We start from the raw sequence: 18,984 nt of genomic DNA, 5'->3' as shown, positions 1-18,984 counted from the left end.
AAGTTGACAGAGGACCTCTATAAATAGGAGGGAACTAGTGGTTCTTGAGCTAAAGACTTTTTTGTTACCTCTCCTATTCTCCTCCCCTTCTCCTCGTTAGAGCAAGTCTGGAGTTTTAATGGGCATCGTCGTAGCCTTACTTTGAGGATCACCACTACAAAGGAGGTCGCTTGACCTCCTTCACTCACTCCTAAAGGTCTATAGGGATTCAGGGATATATGATCTCTCTATGTAACATAATCTTTCGTATATGCAGTTTTCGATTTTTACGTATCAATCTTCGCACGACGACGAACACATATTTGGGAATTTGAAGTTTTTCTTTTTCTGTTCTTCTGCTGTATATGTGATGTCGCCCTCAGATTTCCTTACGGTCAGTTCCCTATAAATACATGTATTCTTGTAAAGAATAAAAAAATTTTGAAAGTGAATTTTAATAAAATAACTACTTTGCTCTTTTTACAACAAAGAACAGAAATGGCAATTCATTTATTTTAATCATATATTATTATAGTGTCATAAGAATACTTTTTACGAAGTTAAGTTATATTATTCTATGAGATTTTTAATGAGGTTTTAAACCTTTAAATCATACATAAAAACATTATCGATAAGAATTATTTTACTATGAGAAAGGAAGCATTCGTTGAGAATCGTAGAAGACTAAAGGTCGATAAATAAATAATATATAAAAAAAACAGCTAAACATTTGCTTGGTTTCGTATTTTTTATTAACATCTTCGAAAGAAAATTAAAATTTTCATTATCGTATTAAAATCACTAAGTTATTCCTCTGTGTTTAAATTTCTCTTGCATTGTCGACTCTGTGGCCCAATGGATAAGGCGCTGGTCTACGGAACCAGAGATTCTGGGTTCGATCCCCAGCAGAGTCGTGTGAAATCAATTTTATTTTATTAATTTTTTTAGTGAAATTAATAAAATTTTTGGATTAAATTAAATATATATATATATATATATATATTTTATTTAAATAAAAGCTGTCTTCTTACCTGGCCATATAGATTCATGGTCTGGCAGCACTATGATTTGAGATGTGCAAGCAGGCCTTTCAAGGACTTCGCAGCTGTTCAATGCAGCATAGGCCATAGGGTTTGCAAGATCTCAATGCAGCAAATTATGAGAGATAATGGACATCATCACTTGAGCTTCTTGTATACACACAGCAGCTACCAACCAACCATTCGATGCTAGTCAATCATTAGAAGTTGTTTATCGATACTTTTTTTTTTTTCTATCGTTTTGGCATTATAATGAGGATCGATGTATCACAGGAGCACTATCCAATAGACGCTTCCAATGAGTGACCTAACAAGGATGCTCAGATCTCCATCGATAGCACTTTTGCCTTTGCCTAACAAGGATGTCCACGCCAAACGGCAGTAGATGACTTCTCGATCCTACCAATATAGACTTCTAAAGATAACTTGACATATGTCAGAGGGCACCATCTTGTATGACACCTTGTCGATATATTTATTGACGATCATAATTTCGAATGTGCACTATTGATTTATGCTCGTTTCTACGTCTTTGTAGATCCAATCCAGTGGATATGGCTTTAGATAAGGAATGATCTTGAGTCCAAGTTTTTATGATTAACTTATCGAGATTAAATTCTTTTGGATTTCAATGTTAATGATTGCATTGATGATATCTTGTTTCACTTAGATCTTGAGAGTGAATAATTCTTCTCAAACTTTTGGATTGAGGGTTGGATTCAAATATCTAACATTTGGTCTAGCCATAAGTGATAGACTCGATTCCAAGTGTGAAACGAGTGCTAGTTTGGTTTGATCATCTTCCACAGTAGCAGTTGCCTTATATCGATTATGATTATTCTTCTTCCATGTTATTTGCGAAGGTAGAGGCAATAGCTTTATAAAATAAATACTATACACCAACATGCATTTTTATTGGAAAACAAACTCATTCCTCACCCTCCACACGCACCAAAGAAGACATGTAGCAACAACAGCACTATATATCAACCCAGATTTATCACCAATCTACTTGTGTTATGATAGATACTGTTTCGATTGACGACGACTCATCGGATGTGATGCCACTTAGTAGAAGCTGAAACGGTCGAAAAGGGATATAGCATGGATGCCGATTCGATTGGTTAAACATATGATTTATTATACGGAGATATATGATTTATTTCTCTTTCACCTCCCTTCGTACATGAATCTCCCGCGGAGTGAGTACACAAAGAATGTCAAGTCGGCAGCAATCGCGTATAGTTATAATATTAAGCACTGCACCGGGAAGAAGCCCATCAACTGTGTTTGTCGAAGAATGCGATGAGGCCGTCGTAGACGACCTGCTTGGCATTCACCCCCATCACGAAGTCCAGATGTGCGTACTCCTTCACCAGCTGAGCCACGAGCTTGTCGGCGGCGTCATGGTTGCTGAGATCATTCAACAGCAGCTGCACGTCCTTCACGTCCGACAGCATGTCCCCGCCGCCGTAGCAGAGCAGCAGCGGCAGGTGGTGTGGAATGTTGGACAAATGGTACTCGGGTGGGCTGCTCTGCCCATACGCAGCCATGTTGGCCGTACTGCTCCCGTGGTCGTATTTTGTTATCACTCCACGTCTGAATGCTGGGAGTACTCAAAGACAGGTAGGTATACAGACACTCTCTTGTGAGGAAGAAATCTAAGTAGCTAAAGTATATGATATTTTAGATTTGTATCAGACTGACTGACTCTGTGAAAAATGGACGAGTGTCCTCACGGATGTAGGCTGGAGTTCATACTTCAAGTACTTGTCAACAGTGGAGTCATTGAGGCAGCAGTTTGGCCCTACATCCAAAGTGAGTGTGTGGGTGTGTGTTGCAGAACAAGGAAGGAAAAGCCAATACACATATATGTAAATTAATTGAAGACTACAATAATAAATACATATATGATTAAAGTCAAATCAAACTTATGTTGCCGGCGGAATATTATCACCGGAATAATTTGTACGTACCTGTTAATGATGCCATAAGGTCGTAGCAGTTCACCCCCGGCATAGCGCAGACCAACTCCAAAAACTTGGTTCCGACTGCCCTGCTTATCCATATTAGGGAACACACTTGAATTAGAAGAGCACATTTTCTTTTGACAACAAGAGGGATATGTTAGTTTATGTACCCTTTAGGATCAAATTCTGCCACTCCAAGCGCTCCCAACATCTGCATGAAAAAAAGCAAGAAAGCTATGACACAGCTCTGGACGTCGGAAAATTAAAGAGGAAGATAATGAATGATGTAGCTCCCTTGATGAGAAAAATCAATCGAGTGTCGTGAACTCGTTCTTACTTCTCCTGCGAATGCGCTGGCTGCAGCTCTTCCGATCGTAGTTGTCATGGAAGTCAGATAGGCCACCGGAGTCAAAAGGGCAGCTGACTTGATCTTATCCACCAGCTTCCCTTCAGAGAACGCTGATAGAGCAGTCAGAGTTCCCTGTAGCATCATCCAACGTCTGTCAGTTGTTGTAGTTGTAGTGGTGGCAGTAAGTAGCAGAACATACATACGAAGTAATTCAATGTGGAAGGAAGAATGATATGTATTGGCATTAAAGTAATTAAAAGAAAAGTCTCCTACCATGGAGTGACCGACATAGTGCAGCTTCTGCCCAGTTTTCTGGAATACGAAACCCACAGTAGCAGGCAAATCATAGCTGGCCAACTCATCCCATGACCACGCCCAATAAGCCTACCAGACAACAAAAGGATGATGCTCAATACATCATAATCAGCAACGTAGAGAAGATGACCAACCGTGTCTGATGTTTTGAGAGACTCATGGCGACGGCTCCACCTGGTGCCCCTGCCGTGTGTAATCCATACATCGAATCCGTTGTCTGCAAGTACGAAAGGCAGCGATTGTTGAGGTGGATTCAGTAGCCATGTCAACCCGTCCTGCCATCATTCATCGATCGTCAATCATCATCATCATCAGAATGACGAAGAAGACAACGTACCCTGCATGCATGCATGCATGGCAACACATTCAGATTGCTTAAGGGAACGTACCGAGAGGACTCCATGTTGGAGCAGCACCGGCTGCCTCTTGCCCGCGCTGCCGCCTCCTCTTCCTTGTGGGATCCTGTGCATGGTCAGTATGTACCCGTCTTGCGTCTTCACCTGCAAGAGACGCAACAAGCTTCAACCACTCATGCCATGCCCGCATAAATCATCAATCCACCCACGTTTATCTGCACTCCGCTACCTCATATTCTCGGCACTCGTAACCCCGAGGGCTCACCACGGCGGTGCACACCCCATCATCCGCCGCCTCGAGGCTTTGCACCAGCTGCCGTCTTCCGTGAGCTCCAGCCAGCTCGCCCTGGAAGCCCATGGAGAGGACGAAGAAGATGACGAGACGCCAGTTAAAGCAACGGAATCCCATGTTGGAGGTAAGCGAAAGGTGAGATCACCTCCTTCACCAAGGATTGGTCTTCTTACGGGGAGAAGGATGAGGAGGAAGTGGATGAAGGATGAGACCTCGTTCATGGCCTTCTTATAGGGCGGAGGAGGAGGAGGAGGAAGGAGATGGCGAGGATGATCTGTGCAGGCAGTTGAAGGGTGGTGATATGTGATTCTCGCTACGTGTTAACGGCTCTCAAAAACTGGCATTTAATCCACCCAAATCTTATTCTATCAACACTTTAAGACATAACAAGTCATATAATTTTCATATTCCGTTGGTCTAATTTTGTTGTTGTTGTTGTTGTTAATGGTTTGTTGTTGTGACCTTTTTTCACTAACTCCACAAAAATTGAAAATTAGATTGCCGTTGTGTGAAATATAAATTATTGAGATAAATTTAAACTCTTCACCTCTACAGTTTATGACATGCTCTGCATTACATATTCCACCTAGCATATCTCTTAACGGTGATTTGCTAGTATAACCATGCACTACCCGATTGAAAGCAAACTGATAGTATGGTAAGCTTTCGTCTCATTTCTTTATGTGTCAAAGTTGTATCCTCGAAGGAGATGAACCATAGTGTTGTTTACTACCTCGGTCTGGCAATCAACTTATGGATGGAAGGCCGTGCTCCTCTTCGATTTAGCATCTATAGTGGTCCAAAGTGAACTCCAAAAGCAGCTCAAGAAATGCCCGTCATGGTCTAACACGATTGAACTTGAAAGATCAAAGTGTGTCCACATCTGTTAGAAGAATAATCGAGCTACTCCTCTGATTATTGTCTTCTTGTAAGGTATGAGCCCCACCATCTTTGAAAACCTATCGACCGCCACAAATAGATAGTCGTGTCCCCATTTCATCATAGGTAGACCTCTTAAGAAGTTTATAGATATTCTCTCCCATGATCATGATAGAACGGACAATGGAGTATACAACCCCGATTTTTATTTAGTTGGTTTTGAAGTGCTACAAAGGATGCATCCTCACATGAATTGAGCCAAGTCCTGCTACATCTAGGGCTAATAAACATATCATTACAGGTTCTCCAAGGTTTTGCTCATGCTGAAGTTTCCTACAACTTTTGTGTTGGAAAATCTAGAGGTGATATCACATGCACAGTGGAAGAATAGAAAACAAAAATCCTCAAATTTTCTATAAATTGTGTTTGTCATCATGCGAAGATTGGTACACAAAATTCATAAAACTAATAAGTACATACATGAAAGATTGTGTCACCTAAGGAGATCGTATATCCTTGAATCCCTATAGATCTATAGGAGTGGGTGAAAGAGGTCAAGCGTTCTCCTCTCTAGCGGTGATCCACATAGTAGAACTGTGACGATCCTCCTCGAATCTCTAGGCCTACTATTTGAGGAGGAGAAAGGGAGAGGATAATAGAAAGTGACAGCCAAGAGAAGCTCTAGCATATGAACCTTTGGTTCCCTCCTATTTACAGAGCCCCCCTGTTAACTTAACCTTATTGGATCTTGCCCTATTGGGTATTGGATCTCCATCCAACTACCCAAGCCTCTTAGATTAGTAGATCTCTATCGAATAATCTCTCATTTAATCTTATTGGATCTCAATCATAGGATCCAATAATTCATGGGCTTATTGGATATCCAATAAGATAGGGGCTCCGACGGATATCTCATATCTGAACCTCTACTCATCGCAATGCTTACCATATGCATGTTATCCTCTAGGCCTAATATCAAGCTAGTCATGAATCATACCAGTTAGAACTCTTTTTTGCTTGGTAAATTATTATATCAATAATAATTCACTCGATTCATCGACTGCGAACGTACTTGGCCACTATGCCGAAGTCCTCAGACGATACAAGAGAATCCAATCCATTGGACTTGTCTATCCTCGGTTACCCCATACCTATAGTCTCTCATCCGTCTAATATCTCAAAGACTGTATACCAGGCATGGTACTGTCAAGCCCAAACAGTTTCTACTCGAGTCTCGCTCTAATCAAATTCTCCCAGAAAACTCTCTCTCAATTTGAATGACCATAACGAGAGATTTGTCTAAGCAAAAACACATGGGATATTCCTTTTATAACACCGAGAGTGGATGATCCTCTATCGACAATCAATAGCCCTCGTAAGGTTGTCTACAACCCCCGATGACTGGTTGTACTAGATCTGGAACCTCTAGACCTATAAGTTTGATATCTAAGAGTGGAATACTCATACATGATATCCTTAGTGTCTCAAGTCTAAGAACCAAATACTCTATTGGGACTACAAAATCGTTGTTTGACAATAAGACATCATCAACCATCCAGCATTCTGTAAGCAGATCAATTAGTGAATTTATTCTCCAATGAGCACATGTACTGTACCCCTAGTGTCCCCACATGAGCAACTATGAGACTAGTTGCATCTATCATATGGACGGGTATACAACACACTAGTCAACACCCTAGTATATCTGGTTATCTCAATGTCCCTCTCGAGTGACTTATGACCGGGATTATTTAGGATATGTGTTTAAAGGTGAATCGGTCTCATTATCGTGATCTCATCACGATCCGATTCCCATTACACAGATCCATAGAAATCAATATATATTAATGTATATATGTAATAAACAATATAAAGTGATAAAATATCAAATAATAATAATAAGCAAAAAGACTGCGTGTCAAGTAATATGTGTCATCACTCACGTGATTGACTTGCAGGGCACCTATGAAATGCTAATGAGTATGCTTCTCGTATCTAATTCATACACAAATCTAAGTACCTGTGTAGAGCAGTCCTCCTCGGAGCATAAATTCTATATTAGTTATTGACTTTCTCTATGATGTCTTTGAACTCTAGGTCTTCCATGTACATGTCTACATCATTCTCATGAAAACTAGATATGACTTGCATATGCATGAAAAGTGATTGGAGGTCACGATAACATGTCAGCAAGCTTATTTCGTACTCTCTCTTTATACTTGATCACTGGGCTGAATGAATGTGGATACGGCATCCACTTCATATGTCATGCTTGTTACAGTTTATATTGCATCTAAACAGCCCCGACGCATCTACCACCAGCTCGAACAAATGCTTTAAAATCTATGTTAATATGAGATCTCTAAGAATGCTTGAGGAGAACCAAAATAGAGAGAGTCAACTCATCTCGTTTTGGAAATTGATATATTCCCAAACAATACTCAAATGGGAAAAGAACCTTGCAGCACCCCAAATAAGTGATACATTACAGTACGTTAATGATGGTTTGTTACTTTAGTAGTTGATAGTTTGTTCGTACACTTCCCATTGCAAAGAATGATTTGTGAAGAGATCTTGATGTGTGAAATGCAACTTTTAAATAATTAACCATCGATAGTTCATGCTGATTTCGTGCTCCACTACATGTTGTGGGGGAAGTATGCTGAATTCTTCAAAGAGCTTCAAGTATTTATTGATGAGCTGTTGTAAGCCTTTATCTTATATGGTTTTATGGTCCAATACTGAGGCTAATGTTTGTGTTGCTATTGTAATCGATTGAATGATAAATAGCATAAACTTTTGACACGTGTTTACCATCCTCTTTGCTTGGATGGCATCATTAGGTCGATTGGCCGTCGACTTCTATCCTTCTTGATGATAAACTTATTTTCATCCTTTGGAAATATGTATTGTTGGGGCTAGTATAGACCCTTGAAGATAACTTGACATATACCAAAAGGGCACCACCTCGTATGTCACCTTAACGATATACTTGTTGGTGATTATAATTTTGAATGTGTACTAGCTATTTATGCTCATCTCTACATCTTTCTAGATCCACCTCAGCAGATATGCCTTTAGATGAGAAGTAGTCTCGAGTCTAAGTCTTTGTACTAAGTTATTGAGATGAAATTCTTTTAGATTTCGATGTCAATGATCGCATCGATAATCTCCTATTTCACTTAGATCTTAAGAGAGAATAATTCTTCTCAAACTTTTGGTTATAGGGTTGGATTCAAGTCTATAACCTTTGGTTCGAGTGTGAAATAGGTGCTAGTTCGGTTTGATCATCTCTTACGATAGCGATCGCCTTACATCGATTTTGATTATTCTTCTTTCACTTCTTCAGGAAGAGTTTGGAATGATCCTTCTAGTGCTTCTCCCATATTTGACAATAATCTTATAGTGATCACAAACAAATTGTTTCTTTTAGAAGAAGATGTGGCTTTATCACTCTTGAGATTCTTCTTGGCTTTCGGGTGATTCCCTTTTGCCTTCTCCATATTTTTCACGATACGTGTTTAATTCTTTTTCTCGATTGTCATTAACATCAAGCTCATTGTTGTGTTATAGTATATTTTGAAGAAGCTTAGTTCAATGTTTATCTGGGCATGGAGGCCAATGGTATATTTCATCATCGTCGAGTAGTCATCGAGGGAAATTTCGAGTGCCACCACTTGTCAGAACTTAGTAGTGTATTCTTGTATGGATCGATCCCTTTCTTGGTGTATGTGGTGCCACTTCCTTCAACTTTATTTAAGATACCCCATAGGGTAAAATTCTTCTCGTATGAGCCTTTTAAATCATGTCCATTGTATGTCTTTATCGTTATTGGTTCGAAGATAGGATTTCAACCATTCGATAATATAGATTCATGGACATCACAATATATTCAAGCTACAAATAATATAAAGTGATAAAATATCAAATAATAATATTAAGCAAAAAGGTTGCGTGTCAAGTTATACGTGTCATCACTCACGTAATTGACTTCTAGGGCACCTACGACTAGCAATCTCTCACTTGACCTAAAGTCGATCACCTATGTGTTTGATCCCCATCAGACCCTTCTTACGCTTAAAGATAATATGTATGTTCTGCTACTTTGATCACCATTGGCCTCCACTTTGAATTACTTCGTACGTATGTTCTGCTACTTACTGCCACCACTACAACTACAACAACTGACAGACGTTGGATGATGCTACAGGGAACTCTGACAGCTCTATCAGCGTTCTCTGAAGGGAAGCTGGTGGATAAGATCAAGTCAGCTGCCCTTTTGACTCCGGTGGCCTATCTGACTTCCATGACAACTACGATCGGAAGAGCTGCAGCCAGCGCATTCGCAGGAGAAGTAAGAACGAGTTCACGACAATCGATTGATTTTTCTCATCAAGGGAGCTCCATCATTCATTATCTTCCTCTTTAATTTTCTGTTGGGTCCAGCCCATATGTGAGCTTGGACAAATTTGGGCCATCAGCCTAAATCAAAGAAATCAAGAGAGAAAAGACAAAATTGAGTGAGAGTGCAGCGTGCACAGTGAGCGTGCAGCGGCAGCGTGCAGAGAAATAGAGAGAAAAAGATTAGGTTTCTGAGTTTTCTGCTTGACGATCGGTGGCCAAACGTTGTCAGTTTCGGCCCAAATTTTATGTGGAGAATCCTTGCAGCAAACTCTACAATCCTAATAGTGTTGATCTACAGTTTACCCTCTCTAAGGTACTTTCCTACGATATCCACTCCGTGAGACCTAGAATTCTCTTTTGAGGAGATCCATCCTATGTGCGGAATCGGTGTCTGACAATAAGATATCATCAACCATCTAGCATTCCGTAAGTAGCTCAATCAATAAACTCATTCTCAAATGAGCACCTGTAATGCACCCTTAGTGTCTCCACACGAGTAGCTATGAGATCAGCTGCATCCATCATATTGATGGGTATACAGCATACCAGCCGATCCGGTTATCTCAATGTTCGTCTCGAGCAACCTATGACCGGGATTATTTAGGATCTATGTTTAAAGGTGAATCAATCTCATTATCGTGATCTTATCACGATCCGATTCTCATTACATAGATCCATAGACATCACAATATATTCATGCTACAAATAATATAAAATGATAAAATATCAAATAATAATATTAAGCAAAAAGACTGCGTGTCATCACTCACGTAATTAGCTTCTAGGGCACCTATGACTAACACTCTCCCACTTGACCTAAAGTCGATCACCTATGTGTCTGATCCCCATCAAATCCTTGTGACGCTTAAAGACAATATGTGATAACGGTTTTGTCAATGGTTTTGCAATGTTATCTTCGGATGTAACTCTTTCCACTACTACATCTCCTCGGCTCACGTTCTCTATGATCATGTGGAACCTCCTTAGAATGTGCTTAGACTTCTGATGAGACTTGATTCCTTTGTTTAAGTAATCGCCTCATTGTTGTCACAATATACTGGAATAGGCTCCTCGTTGCTTGGCACGACTCTCAGATCTGTTATAAATGTCTTCATCCAAATTATATCCTTTGTTGTCTCTACCATATCAATGTATTCCGTCTTTGTAGTCGAGTCAGCAATAGTATTTTGTTTGGAACTCTTCCAGCATATTACTCCTCCATTCATTGTGTACATATACCCCAAATTCGACTTGCTATCATTGATATCAGACTATAAACTCGAGTCCGTGTAGCCTTCAATCTTGAGGCTATTACATTCATATACCAATAAAAGCTCCTTAGTTCTTCTCAGGTATTTAAGGATATACTTTACTGCTTTCCAGTACTCCAAGCCTGGATCCGCCTGATACCTGTTCATGACACTTAGAGATGTGCTATATCAGGCCTAGTACATAACAAAACATACATGATAGATCATATCATTGAGGCATAGGATATCCTATCCTATCGCTGAGGCATACATAATAGACCCTATCGTAACACTCGCTATACATGTTCACTAGGTAGGAATATCATCAACCTATCACCAATAAAAAGTTTTGAATAAAAAGAAACAAATGGTTCAATGCTAAAATTAGAGTGTCAACGTGATCCATTACCAATAGTATCTTTTATTTTCATTCGGAAGACACGATCTCTTGTGACATTTTCCGTGATCTCAATGTTCTTCTATTATGTTTGCATGAATTTGCCCAATAATATGTTATGCGGGCCTTTTTAAACGGCATGTCATTTTGATTAGAGGTGAAGAGTTTAAATTTAGTTCGACTTCTTGTATTGCACACAACAACAATCTATTTTTCAACTTTTGTACAGTTACATGCAGTTGTGAAAGGCCATAACAATGTCAGTAACAAGTAGCGAAGATCACGCATCACCACCCTTCAACTGCCTGCACAGATCACCCTCTCCATCTCCTTCCTCCTCCTCCTCCGCCCTATAAGAAGGCCATTAACGAGGTATCATCCTTCACTGACTTCCTCCTCACCCTCCTCACTATAACAAGGCCAATCCTTGGTGAAGTAGGTGATCTCATCCTTGGCTTACCTCCAACATGGGATTCCGTTGCTGGCTTCTCGTCATCACCTTCGTCTTCTCCATGGGCTTCCATTGCGAGCTGGCCGGAGCTCACGGACGACGGCAGCTGCTGCAGAGCCTCGAGCCTCCGGATGACGGCGTGTGCACCGCCGTGGTGAGCCCTCAGGGTTACGAGTGCCAAGAATATGAGGTAGCCGAGTGCAGATAAATGTGGATGGATGGATGGATGATTGATGCGGGCATGGCATGAGTGGCTGAAGCTTGCTGCGTTGCGTCCCTTGCAGGTGAAGACGCAAGATGGGTACATACTGACCATGCACAGGATACCACAAGGACGAGGAGGCGGCAGCGCGGGGAAGAGGCAGCCTGTGCTGCTCCAACATGGAGTCCTCATGGTACGTTTCCTCGAGCAATCTGCATGTGTTGCCATGCATGCATGTACGTACAGTACGTTGTCGTCTTCGTCATTCTTCTTCTGATGATCGACGCATGATGGATGAATGATGGCAGGACGGGTTGACATGGCTTCTGAATCCACCTCAACAATCACTGGCTTTCGTACTTGCAGACAGCGGATTCGATGTCTGGATCACACACGGCAGGGGCACCAGGTGGAGCCGTCGCCATGAGTCTCTCGATACATCAAACCCGGTTGGTCATCTTCTCTACAATGCTGATTATGAAGTCTTGAGCAGGTTCATCACCCTGTTGTTGTCTCGCAGGCTTATTGGGCGTGGTCATGGGATGAGTTGGCCAGCTTTGATTTGCCTGCCACTGTGGGTTTTGTATTCCAGCAAACTGGGCAGAAGCTGCACTATGTTGGTCACTCCATGGTAGGAGACTTTACGTACTTTAATGCGAAACATGTCATTCTTCCTTCCACTTTGAATTACTTTGCATGTATGTTCTGCTACTTACTGCCACCACTACAACTACAACAACTGACTGACGTTGGATGATGCTACAGGGAACTCTGACAGCTCTATCAGCATTCTCCGAGGGGAAGCTGGTGGATAAGATCAAGTCAGCTGCCCTTTTGACTCCGGTGGCCTATCTGACTTACATGACAACTCCAATCGGAAGAGCTGCAGGCAGCGCATTCTCAGGAGAAGTAAGAACGAGTTCACAACACTCTTTGAATGTTTCTGTCATCAAGGGAGGGAGGGAGGGAGCTACATCACATTATCTTCTTCTAATTTACCTACGTCCAGAGGTGTGTCATAGCTTTCTTGCTTTTTCTTGCAGATGTTGGGAGCACTTGGAGTGGGAGAATTTGATCCTAAAGGGTACGTAAACTAACACATCCCTCTCGTTGTTGTCAAAAGAAAATGTGCTGACAAAAGCATCAGAGGCCTTATCAACATGACCGACCGACCATACATTGAGTGATGTTATCGTTAAAGCTCTTCCTTCTAATTCAACTGTCTTCCCTAATGGATAAGCAGGGCAGTCGGAACCAATTATTTGGAGTTCGTCTGCGCTATGCCGGGGGTGAACTGCTACGACCTTATGGCATCATTCACAGGTACGCACAAATTATTCCGCTGATAATATTCCGCCCGCAACATATGTTTGATTTGACTTTAATCATATATGTATTTATTATTGTAGTCTTCAATTAATTTACATTTGTGTAATGGCTTTTCCTTCCTTATTCTGCACTCACACACACACACACACTCACTTTGGATGTAGGGCCAAACTGCTGCCTCAATTACTCCACTGTTGACATGTACTTGAAGTATGAACTCCAGCCGACATCCGTGAGGACACTCGTCCATTTTTTACAGAGTCAGTCAGTCTGATACAAATCCAAAATATCATTCATATACTTGAGCTACATAGATTTCTTTCTCACAATAGAGTATGTAAAACTTTCGTTGACCACTCACAGCGATCAGAAGTGGAGTGATAACAAAATACGACTACGGGAGCAGTATGGCCAACATGGTTGCGTATGGGCAGAGCAGCCCACCCGAGTACCACATGCCCAACATTCCACACCACCTGCCGCTGCTGCTCAGCTACGGCGGCGGTGACATGCTGTCGGACGTCAAGGACGTGCAGCTGCTGTTGAAAGATCTCCGCAACCATGACGCCGACAAGCTCGTGGCTCAGCTGGTGAAGGAGTACGCACATCTGGACTTCGTGATGGGGGTGAATGCCAAGCAGGTCGTCTACGACGGCCTCGTCGCATTCTTCGGCAAACACAGTTGATGGGCTTCTTCCCGGTGCAGTGCTTAATATTATAACTATACGCGATTGCTGCTGACTTGACATTCTTTGTGTACTCACTCTGTGGGAGATTCATGTACAAAGGGAGATGAAAGATAAATAAATCATATATCTCTGTATAATAAATCATATGTTTAACCAGTCGAATCGGCATCCATGCTATATCTATTTTCCACCGTTACAGCTTCTACTAAGTGGCATCACATCCGATGAGTCATCGTCAATCGAAACAGTATCTATCATAACACAAGTAGATTGGTGATAAATCTGGGTTGATCTCTGTGCTGTTGGTGCTACATGTCTTCTTTGGTGCGTGTGGAGGGTGAGGAATGAGTTAGTTTTCCAATAAAAATGCATGTCGGTGTATAGTATTTTTTTATAAAGCTATTGCTTCTACCTTGGCAAATGACATCGCCAAATTGCTTGACAGTCGTAGGTAAGGTTTAATTCAAAGATATGTATGTTTCTTAGTATAAGAAACCAAATAAGGAAAATCATAGAAAAGTTTTTTAACCCTAAAAACTTAAGGCTCACCTCTCTCTCAAAAATAACGGGTGTGCCCCCATCTAAAGTGAATATTGAATGAGGAAAGAACATCACCGTAAAGGAGAGACAGAGTCGTCTCGATCCGTATAATTACAAACAAGACATTGTTGAATGAAACATCACATCAAGGACTCCACCCTTTCGCATCGAGTTTCTCATTAACTTACCCTCCTACGATGGCTCAATCAATTCTAATGTATTAGACTAATGGATAGATCAATTTGATACTTATTTTAATCTATATGACTACAGTAGCGAGGATAGGGTGATGCTTGAGCGACTCATGTTGACCAAATATAATCGAATGGTTGAAATCCTATCTTCGAACCAATAACGATAAAGACATACAATGGACATGATTTAAAAGGCTCGTACGAGAAGAATTTTACCCTATGGGGTATCTCAAAGAAAGTTGAAGAAAGTGGCACCACATACACCAAGAAAGGGACCGATCCATACAAGAATACACTACTAAGTTCTGACAACAAGTGGTGGCACTCGAAATTTCCCTCGATGACTACTCGACGATGATGAAATACACCATTGGCCTCCATGCCCAGATAAACAATGAGCTAAGCTTCTTCAAAACATACTATAACACAACAATGAGCTTGATGTTAATGACGATCGAGAAAAAGAATTAAACACGTATCGTGAAAAATATGGAGAAGGCAAAAGGGAATCACCCGAAAGCCAAGAAGAATCCCAAGAGTGATAAAGCCACATCTTCTTCTAAAAGAAACAATTTATTTGTGATCACTATAAGATTATAGGTCAAATATGGGAGAAGCACTAGAAGGATCATTCCAAACTCTTCCTGAAGAAGTGAAAGAAGAATAATCAAAATCGATGTAAGGCGATCGCTATCGTAAGAGATGATCAAACCGAACTAGCACCTATTTCACACTCGAACCAAAGGTTATAGACTTGAATCCAACTCTATAACCAAAAGTTTGAGAAGAATTATTCTCTCTTAAGATCTAAGTGAAATAGGAGATTATCGATGCGATCATTGACATCGAAATCTAAAAGAATTTCATCTCGATAACTTAGTACAAAGACTTAGACTCGAGACTACTTCTCATCTAAAGGCATATCTGCTGAGGTGGATCCAGAAAGATGTCGAGATGAGCATAAATAGCTAGTACACATTCAAAATTATGATCACCAACAAGTATATCGTTAAGGTGACATACGAGGTGGTGCCCTTTTGGTATATGTCAAGTTATCTTCAAGGGTCTATACTAGCCCCAACAATACATATTTCCAAAGGATGAAAATAAGTTTATCATCAAGAAGGATAGAAGTCGACGGCCAATCGACCTAATGATGTCATCCAAGCAAAGAGGATGGTAAACACGTGTCAAAAGTTTATGCTATTTATCATTACAATAGCAAAACAAACATTAGCCTCAGTATCGGACCATAAAACCATATAAGATATAGGCTTACAACAGCTCATCAATAAATACTTGAAGCTCTTTGAAGAATTCAGCATACTTCCCCCACAACATGTAGTGGAGCACGAAATCAGCATGAACTATCGATGGTTAATTATTTAAAAGTTGCATTTCACACATCAAGATCTCTTCACAAATCATTCTTTGCAATGGGAAGTGTACGAACAAACTATCAACTACTAAAGTAACAAACCATCATTAACGTACTGTAATGTATCACTTATTTGGGGTGCTGCAAGTTTCTTTTCCCATTTGAGTATTGTTTGGGAATATATCAATTTCCAAAATGAGATGAGTTGACTCTCTCTATTTTGGTTCTCCTCAAGCATTCTTAGAGATCTCATATTAACATAGATTTTAAAGCATTTGTTCGAGTTGGTGGTGGATGCGTCGGGGCTGTTTAGATGCAATCTAAACTGTAACAAGCATGACATATGAAGTGGATGCCATATCCACATTCATTCAGCCCAGTGATCAAGTATAAAGAGAGAGTACGAAATAAGCTTGCTGACATGTTATCGTGACCTCCAATCACTTTTCATGCATATGCAAGTCATATCTAGTTTTCATGAGAATGATGTAGACATGTACATGGAAGACCTAGAGTTCAAAGACATCATAGAGAAAGTCAATAACTAATATAGAATTTATGCTCCGAGGAGGACTGCTCTACACAGGTACTTAGATTTGTGTATGAATTAGATACGAGAAGCATACTCATTAAAATGCTAGTCATAGGTGCCCTGCAAGTCAATCACGTGAGTGATGACACATATGACTTGACACGTAGTCTTTTTGCTTATTATTATTATTTGATATTTTATCACTTTATATTGTTTATTACATATATACATTAATATATATTGATTTCTATGGATCTGTGTAATGGGAATCGGATCGTGATGAGATCACGATAATGAGACCGATTCACCTTTAAACACATATCCTAAATAATCCCGGTCATAAGTCACTCGAGAGGGACATCGAGATAACCATATATACTAGGGTGTTGACTAGTGTGTTGTATACCCGTCCATATGATAGATGCAACTAGTCTCATAGTTGCTCATGTGGGGACACTAGGGGTACAGTACATGTGCTCATTGGAGAATAAATTCACTAATTTATCTGCTTACAGAATGCTGGATGGTTGATGATGTCTTATTATCAAACAACGATTTTGTAGTCCCAATAGAGTATTTGGTTCTTAGACTTGAGACACTAAGGATATCATGTATGAGTATTCCACTCTTAGATATCAAACTTATAGGTCTAGAGGTTCCAGATCTAGTACAACCAGTCATCGGGGGTTGTAGACAACCTTACGAGGGCTATTGATTGTCGATAGAGGATCATCCACTCTCGGTGTTATAAAAGGAATATCCCATGTGTTTTTGCTTAGACAAATCTCTCGTTATGGTCATTCGAATTGAGAGAGAGTTTTCTGGGAGAATTTGATTAGAGCGAGACTCGAGTAGAAACTGTTTGGGCTTGACAGTACCATGCCTGGTATACAGTCTTTGAGATATTAGACGGATGAGAGACTATAGGTATGGGGTAACCGAGGATAGACAAGTCCAATGGATTGGATTCTCTTGTATCGTCTGAGGACTTCGGCATAGTGGCCAAGTACGTTCGCAGTCGATGAATCGAGTGAATTATTATTGATATAATAATTTACCAAGCAAAAAAGAGTTCTAACTGGTATGATTCATGACTAGCTTGATATTAGGCCTAGAGGATAACATGCATATGGTAAGCATTGCGATGAGTAGAGGTTCAGATATGAGATATCCGTCGGAGCCCCTATCTTATTGGATATCCAATAAGCCCATGAATTATTGGATCCTATGATTGAGATCCAATAAGATTAAATGAGAGATTATTCGATAGAGATCTACTAATCTAAGAGGCTTGGGTAGTTGGATGGAGATCCAATACCCAATAGGGCAAGATCCAATAAGGTTAAGTTAACAGGGGGGCTCTGTAAATAGGAGGGAACCAAAGGTTCATATGCTAGAGCTTCTCTTGGCTGTCACTTTCTATTATCCTCTCCCTTTCTCCTCCTCAAATAGTAGGCCTAGAGATTCGAGGAGGATCGTCACAGTTCTACTATGTGGATCACCGCTAGAGAGGAGAACGCTTGACCTCTTTCACCCACTCCTATAGATCTATAGGGATTCAAGGATATACGATCTCCTTAGGTGACACAATCTTTCATGTATGTACTTATTAGTTTTATGAATTTTGTGTACCAATCTTCGCATGATGACAAACACAATTTATAGAAAATTTGAGGATTTTTGTTTTCTATTCTTCCACTGTGCATGTGATATCACCTCTAGATTTTCCAACACAAAAGTTGTAGGAAACTTCAGCATGAGCAAAACCTTGGAGAACCTGTAATGATATGTTTATTAGCCCTAGATGTAGCAGGACTTGGCTCAATTCATGTGAGGATGCATCCTTTGTAGCACTTCAAAACCAACTAAATAAAAATCGGGGTTGTATACTCCATTGTCCGTTCTATCATGATCATGGGAGAGAATATCTATAAACTTCTTAAGAGGTCTACCTATGATGAAATGGGGACACGACTATCTATTTGTGGCGGTCGATAGGTTTTCAAAGATGGTGGGGCTCATACCTTACAAGAAGACAATAATCAGAGGAGTAGCTCGATTATTCTTCTAACAGATGTGGACACACTTTGATCTTTCAAGTTCAATCGTGTTAGACCATGACGGGCATTTCTTGAGCTGCTTTTGGAGTTCACTTTGGACCACTATAGATGCTAAATCGAAGAGGAGCACGGCCTTCCATCCATAAGTTGATTGCCAGACCGAGGTAGTAAACAACACTATGGTTCATCTCCTTCGAGGATACAACTTTGACACATAAAGAAATGAGACGAAAGCTTACCATACTATCAGTTTGCTTTCAATCGGGTAGTGCATGGTTATACTAGCAAATCACCGTTAAGAGATATGCTAGGTGGAATATGTAATGCAGAGCATGTCATAAACTGTAGAGGTGAAGAGTTTAAATTTATCTCAATAAT

At 40.5% G+C, this 18,984-nt stretch overlaps 2 protein-coding genes and 1 non-coding gene across 3 annotated transcripts; 2 read left to right on the top strand and 1 right to left on the bottom strand.

Annotated features, from left to right (window-relative positions):
• The first annotated feature begins 820 nt into the window (after positions 1–820).
• On the top strand, positions 821–893 carry TRNAR-ACG (transfer RNA arginine (anticodon ACG)). Its single transcript has one exon. It is a non-coding gene; the product is annotated as a tRNA-Arg (tRNA).
• Positions 894–2,299: 1,406 nt separating this feature from the next.
• Positions 2,300–4,418, bottom strand: LOC135679769 (triacylglycerol lipase 2-like). The gene is made up of 9 exons (XM_065193750.1): positions 4,239–4,418; positions 4,043–4,153; positions 3,788–3,928; positions 3,612–3,722; positions 3,327–3,470; positions 3,160–3,200; positions 2,996–3,075; positions 2,731–2,826; positions 2,300–2,625 (listed from the first exon to the last, which is right to left on the bottom strand). Exons 1-9 carry the CDS (start codon positions 4,416–4,418, stop codon positions 2,300–2,302), a joined length of 1,230 nt encoding a protein of 409 aa, XP_065049822.1.
• On the top strand, positions 4,417–13,899 carry LOC135679768 (triacylglycerol lipase 2-like). The gene is made up of 11 exons (XM_065193749.1): positions 4,417–4,425; positions 4,536–4,555; positions 11,815–11,872; positions 11,967–12,077; positions 12,193–12,333; positions 12,405–12,515; positions 12,650–12,793; positions 12,928–12,968; positions 13,128–13,207; positions 13,378–13,473; positions 13,577–13,899. The coding sequence occupies exons 1-11, from the start codon at positions 4,417–4,419 to the stop codon at positions 13,897–13,899; spliced, it is 1,134 nt and encodes a 377-aa protein (XP_065049821.1).
• Positions 13,900–18,984: the final 5,085 nt, after the last annotated feature.

The sequence above is a fragment of the Musa acuminata genome, chromosome BXJ1-7, assembly GCF_036884655.1.
Source record: "Musa acuminata AAA Group cultivar baxijiao chromosome BXJ1-7, Cavendish_Baxijiao_AAA, whole genome shotgun sequence".
Taxonomy (NCBI): domain Eukaryota; kingdom Viridiplantae; phylum Streptophyta; class Magnoliopsida; order Zingiberales; family Musaceae; genus Musa; species Musa acuminata.
The sequence above is the reverse complement of the archived record's forward strand: the minus strand, read 5'-3'. Positions and strand labels throughout refer to the sequence as shown.

Excerpts from the sequence above, each read along its gene's own strand:
- LOC135679768 (XM_065193749.1), top strand. Across the intron at positions 4,556-11,814 it reads GGCGGAGGAGGAGGAGGAGG|TGACGGCGTGTGCACCGCCG; the intron begins AAGGAGATGGCG and ends CGAGCCTCCGGA. Across the intron at positions 12,969-13,127 it reads GGAGAATTTGATCCTAAAGG|GGCAGTCGGAACCAATTATT; the intron begins GTACGTAAACTA and ends ATGGATAAGCAG.
- LOC135679769 (XM_065193750.1), bottom strand. The coding sequence starts at position 4,418 with ATGGGATTCCGTTGCTTTAACTGGCGTCTCGTCATCTTCTTCGTCCTC. Across the intron at positions 3,929-4,042 it reads TCCAACATGGAGTCCTCTCG|GACGGGTTGACATGGCTACT; the intron begins GTACGTTCCCTT and ends GAATGATGGCAG. Across the intron at positions 3,723-3,787 it reads CTCTCAAAACATCAGACACG|GCTTATTGGGCGTGGTCATG; the intron begins GTTGGTCATCTT and ends GTTGTCTGGTAG.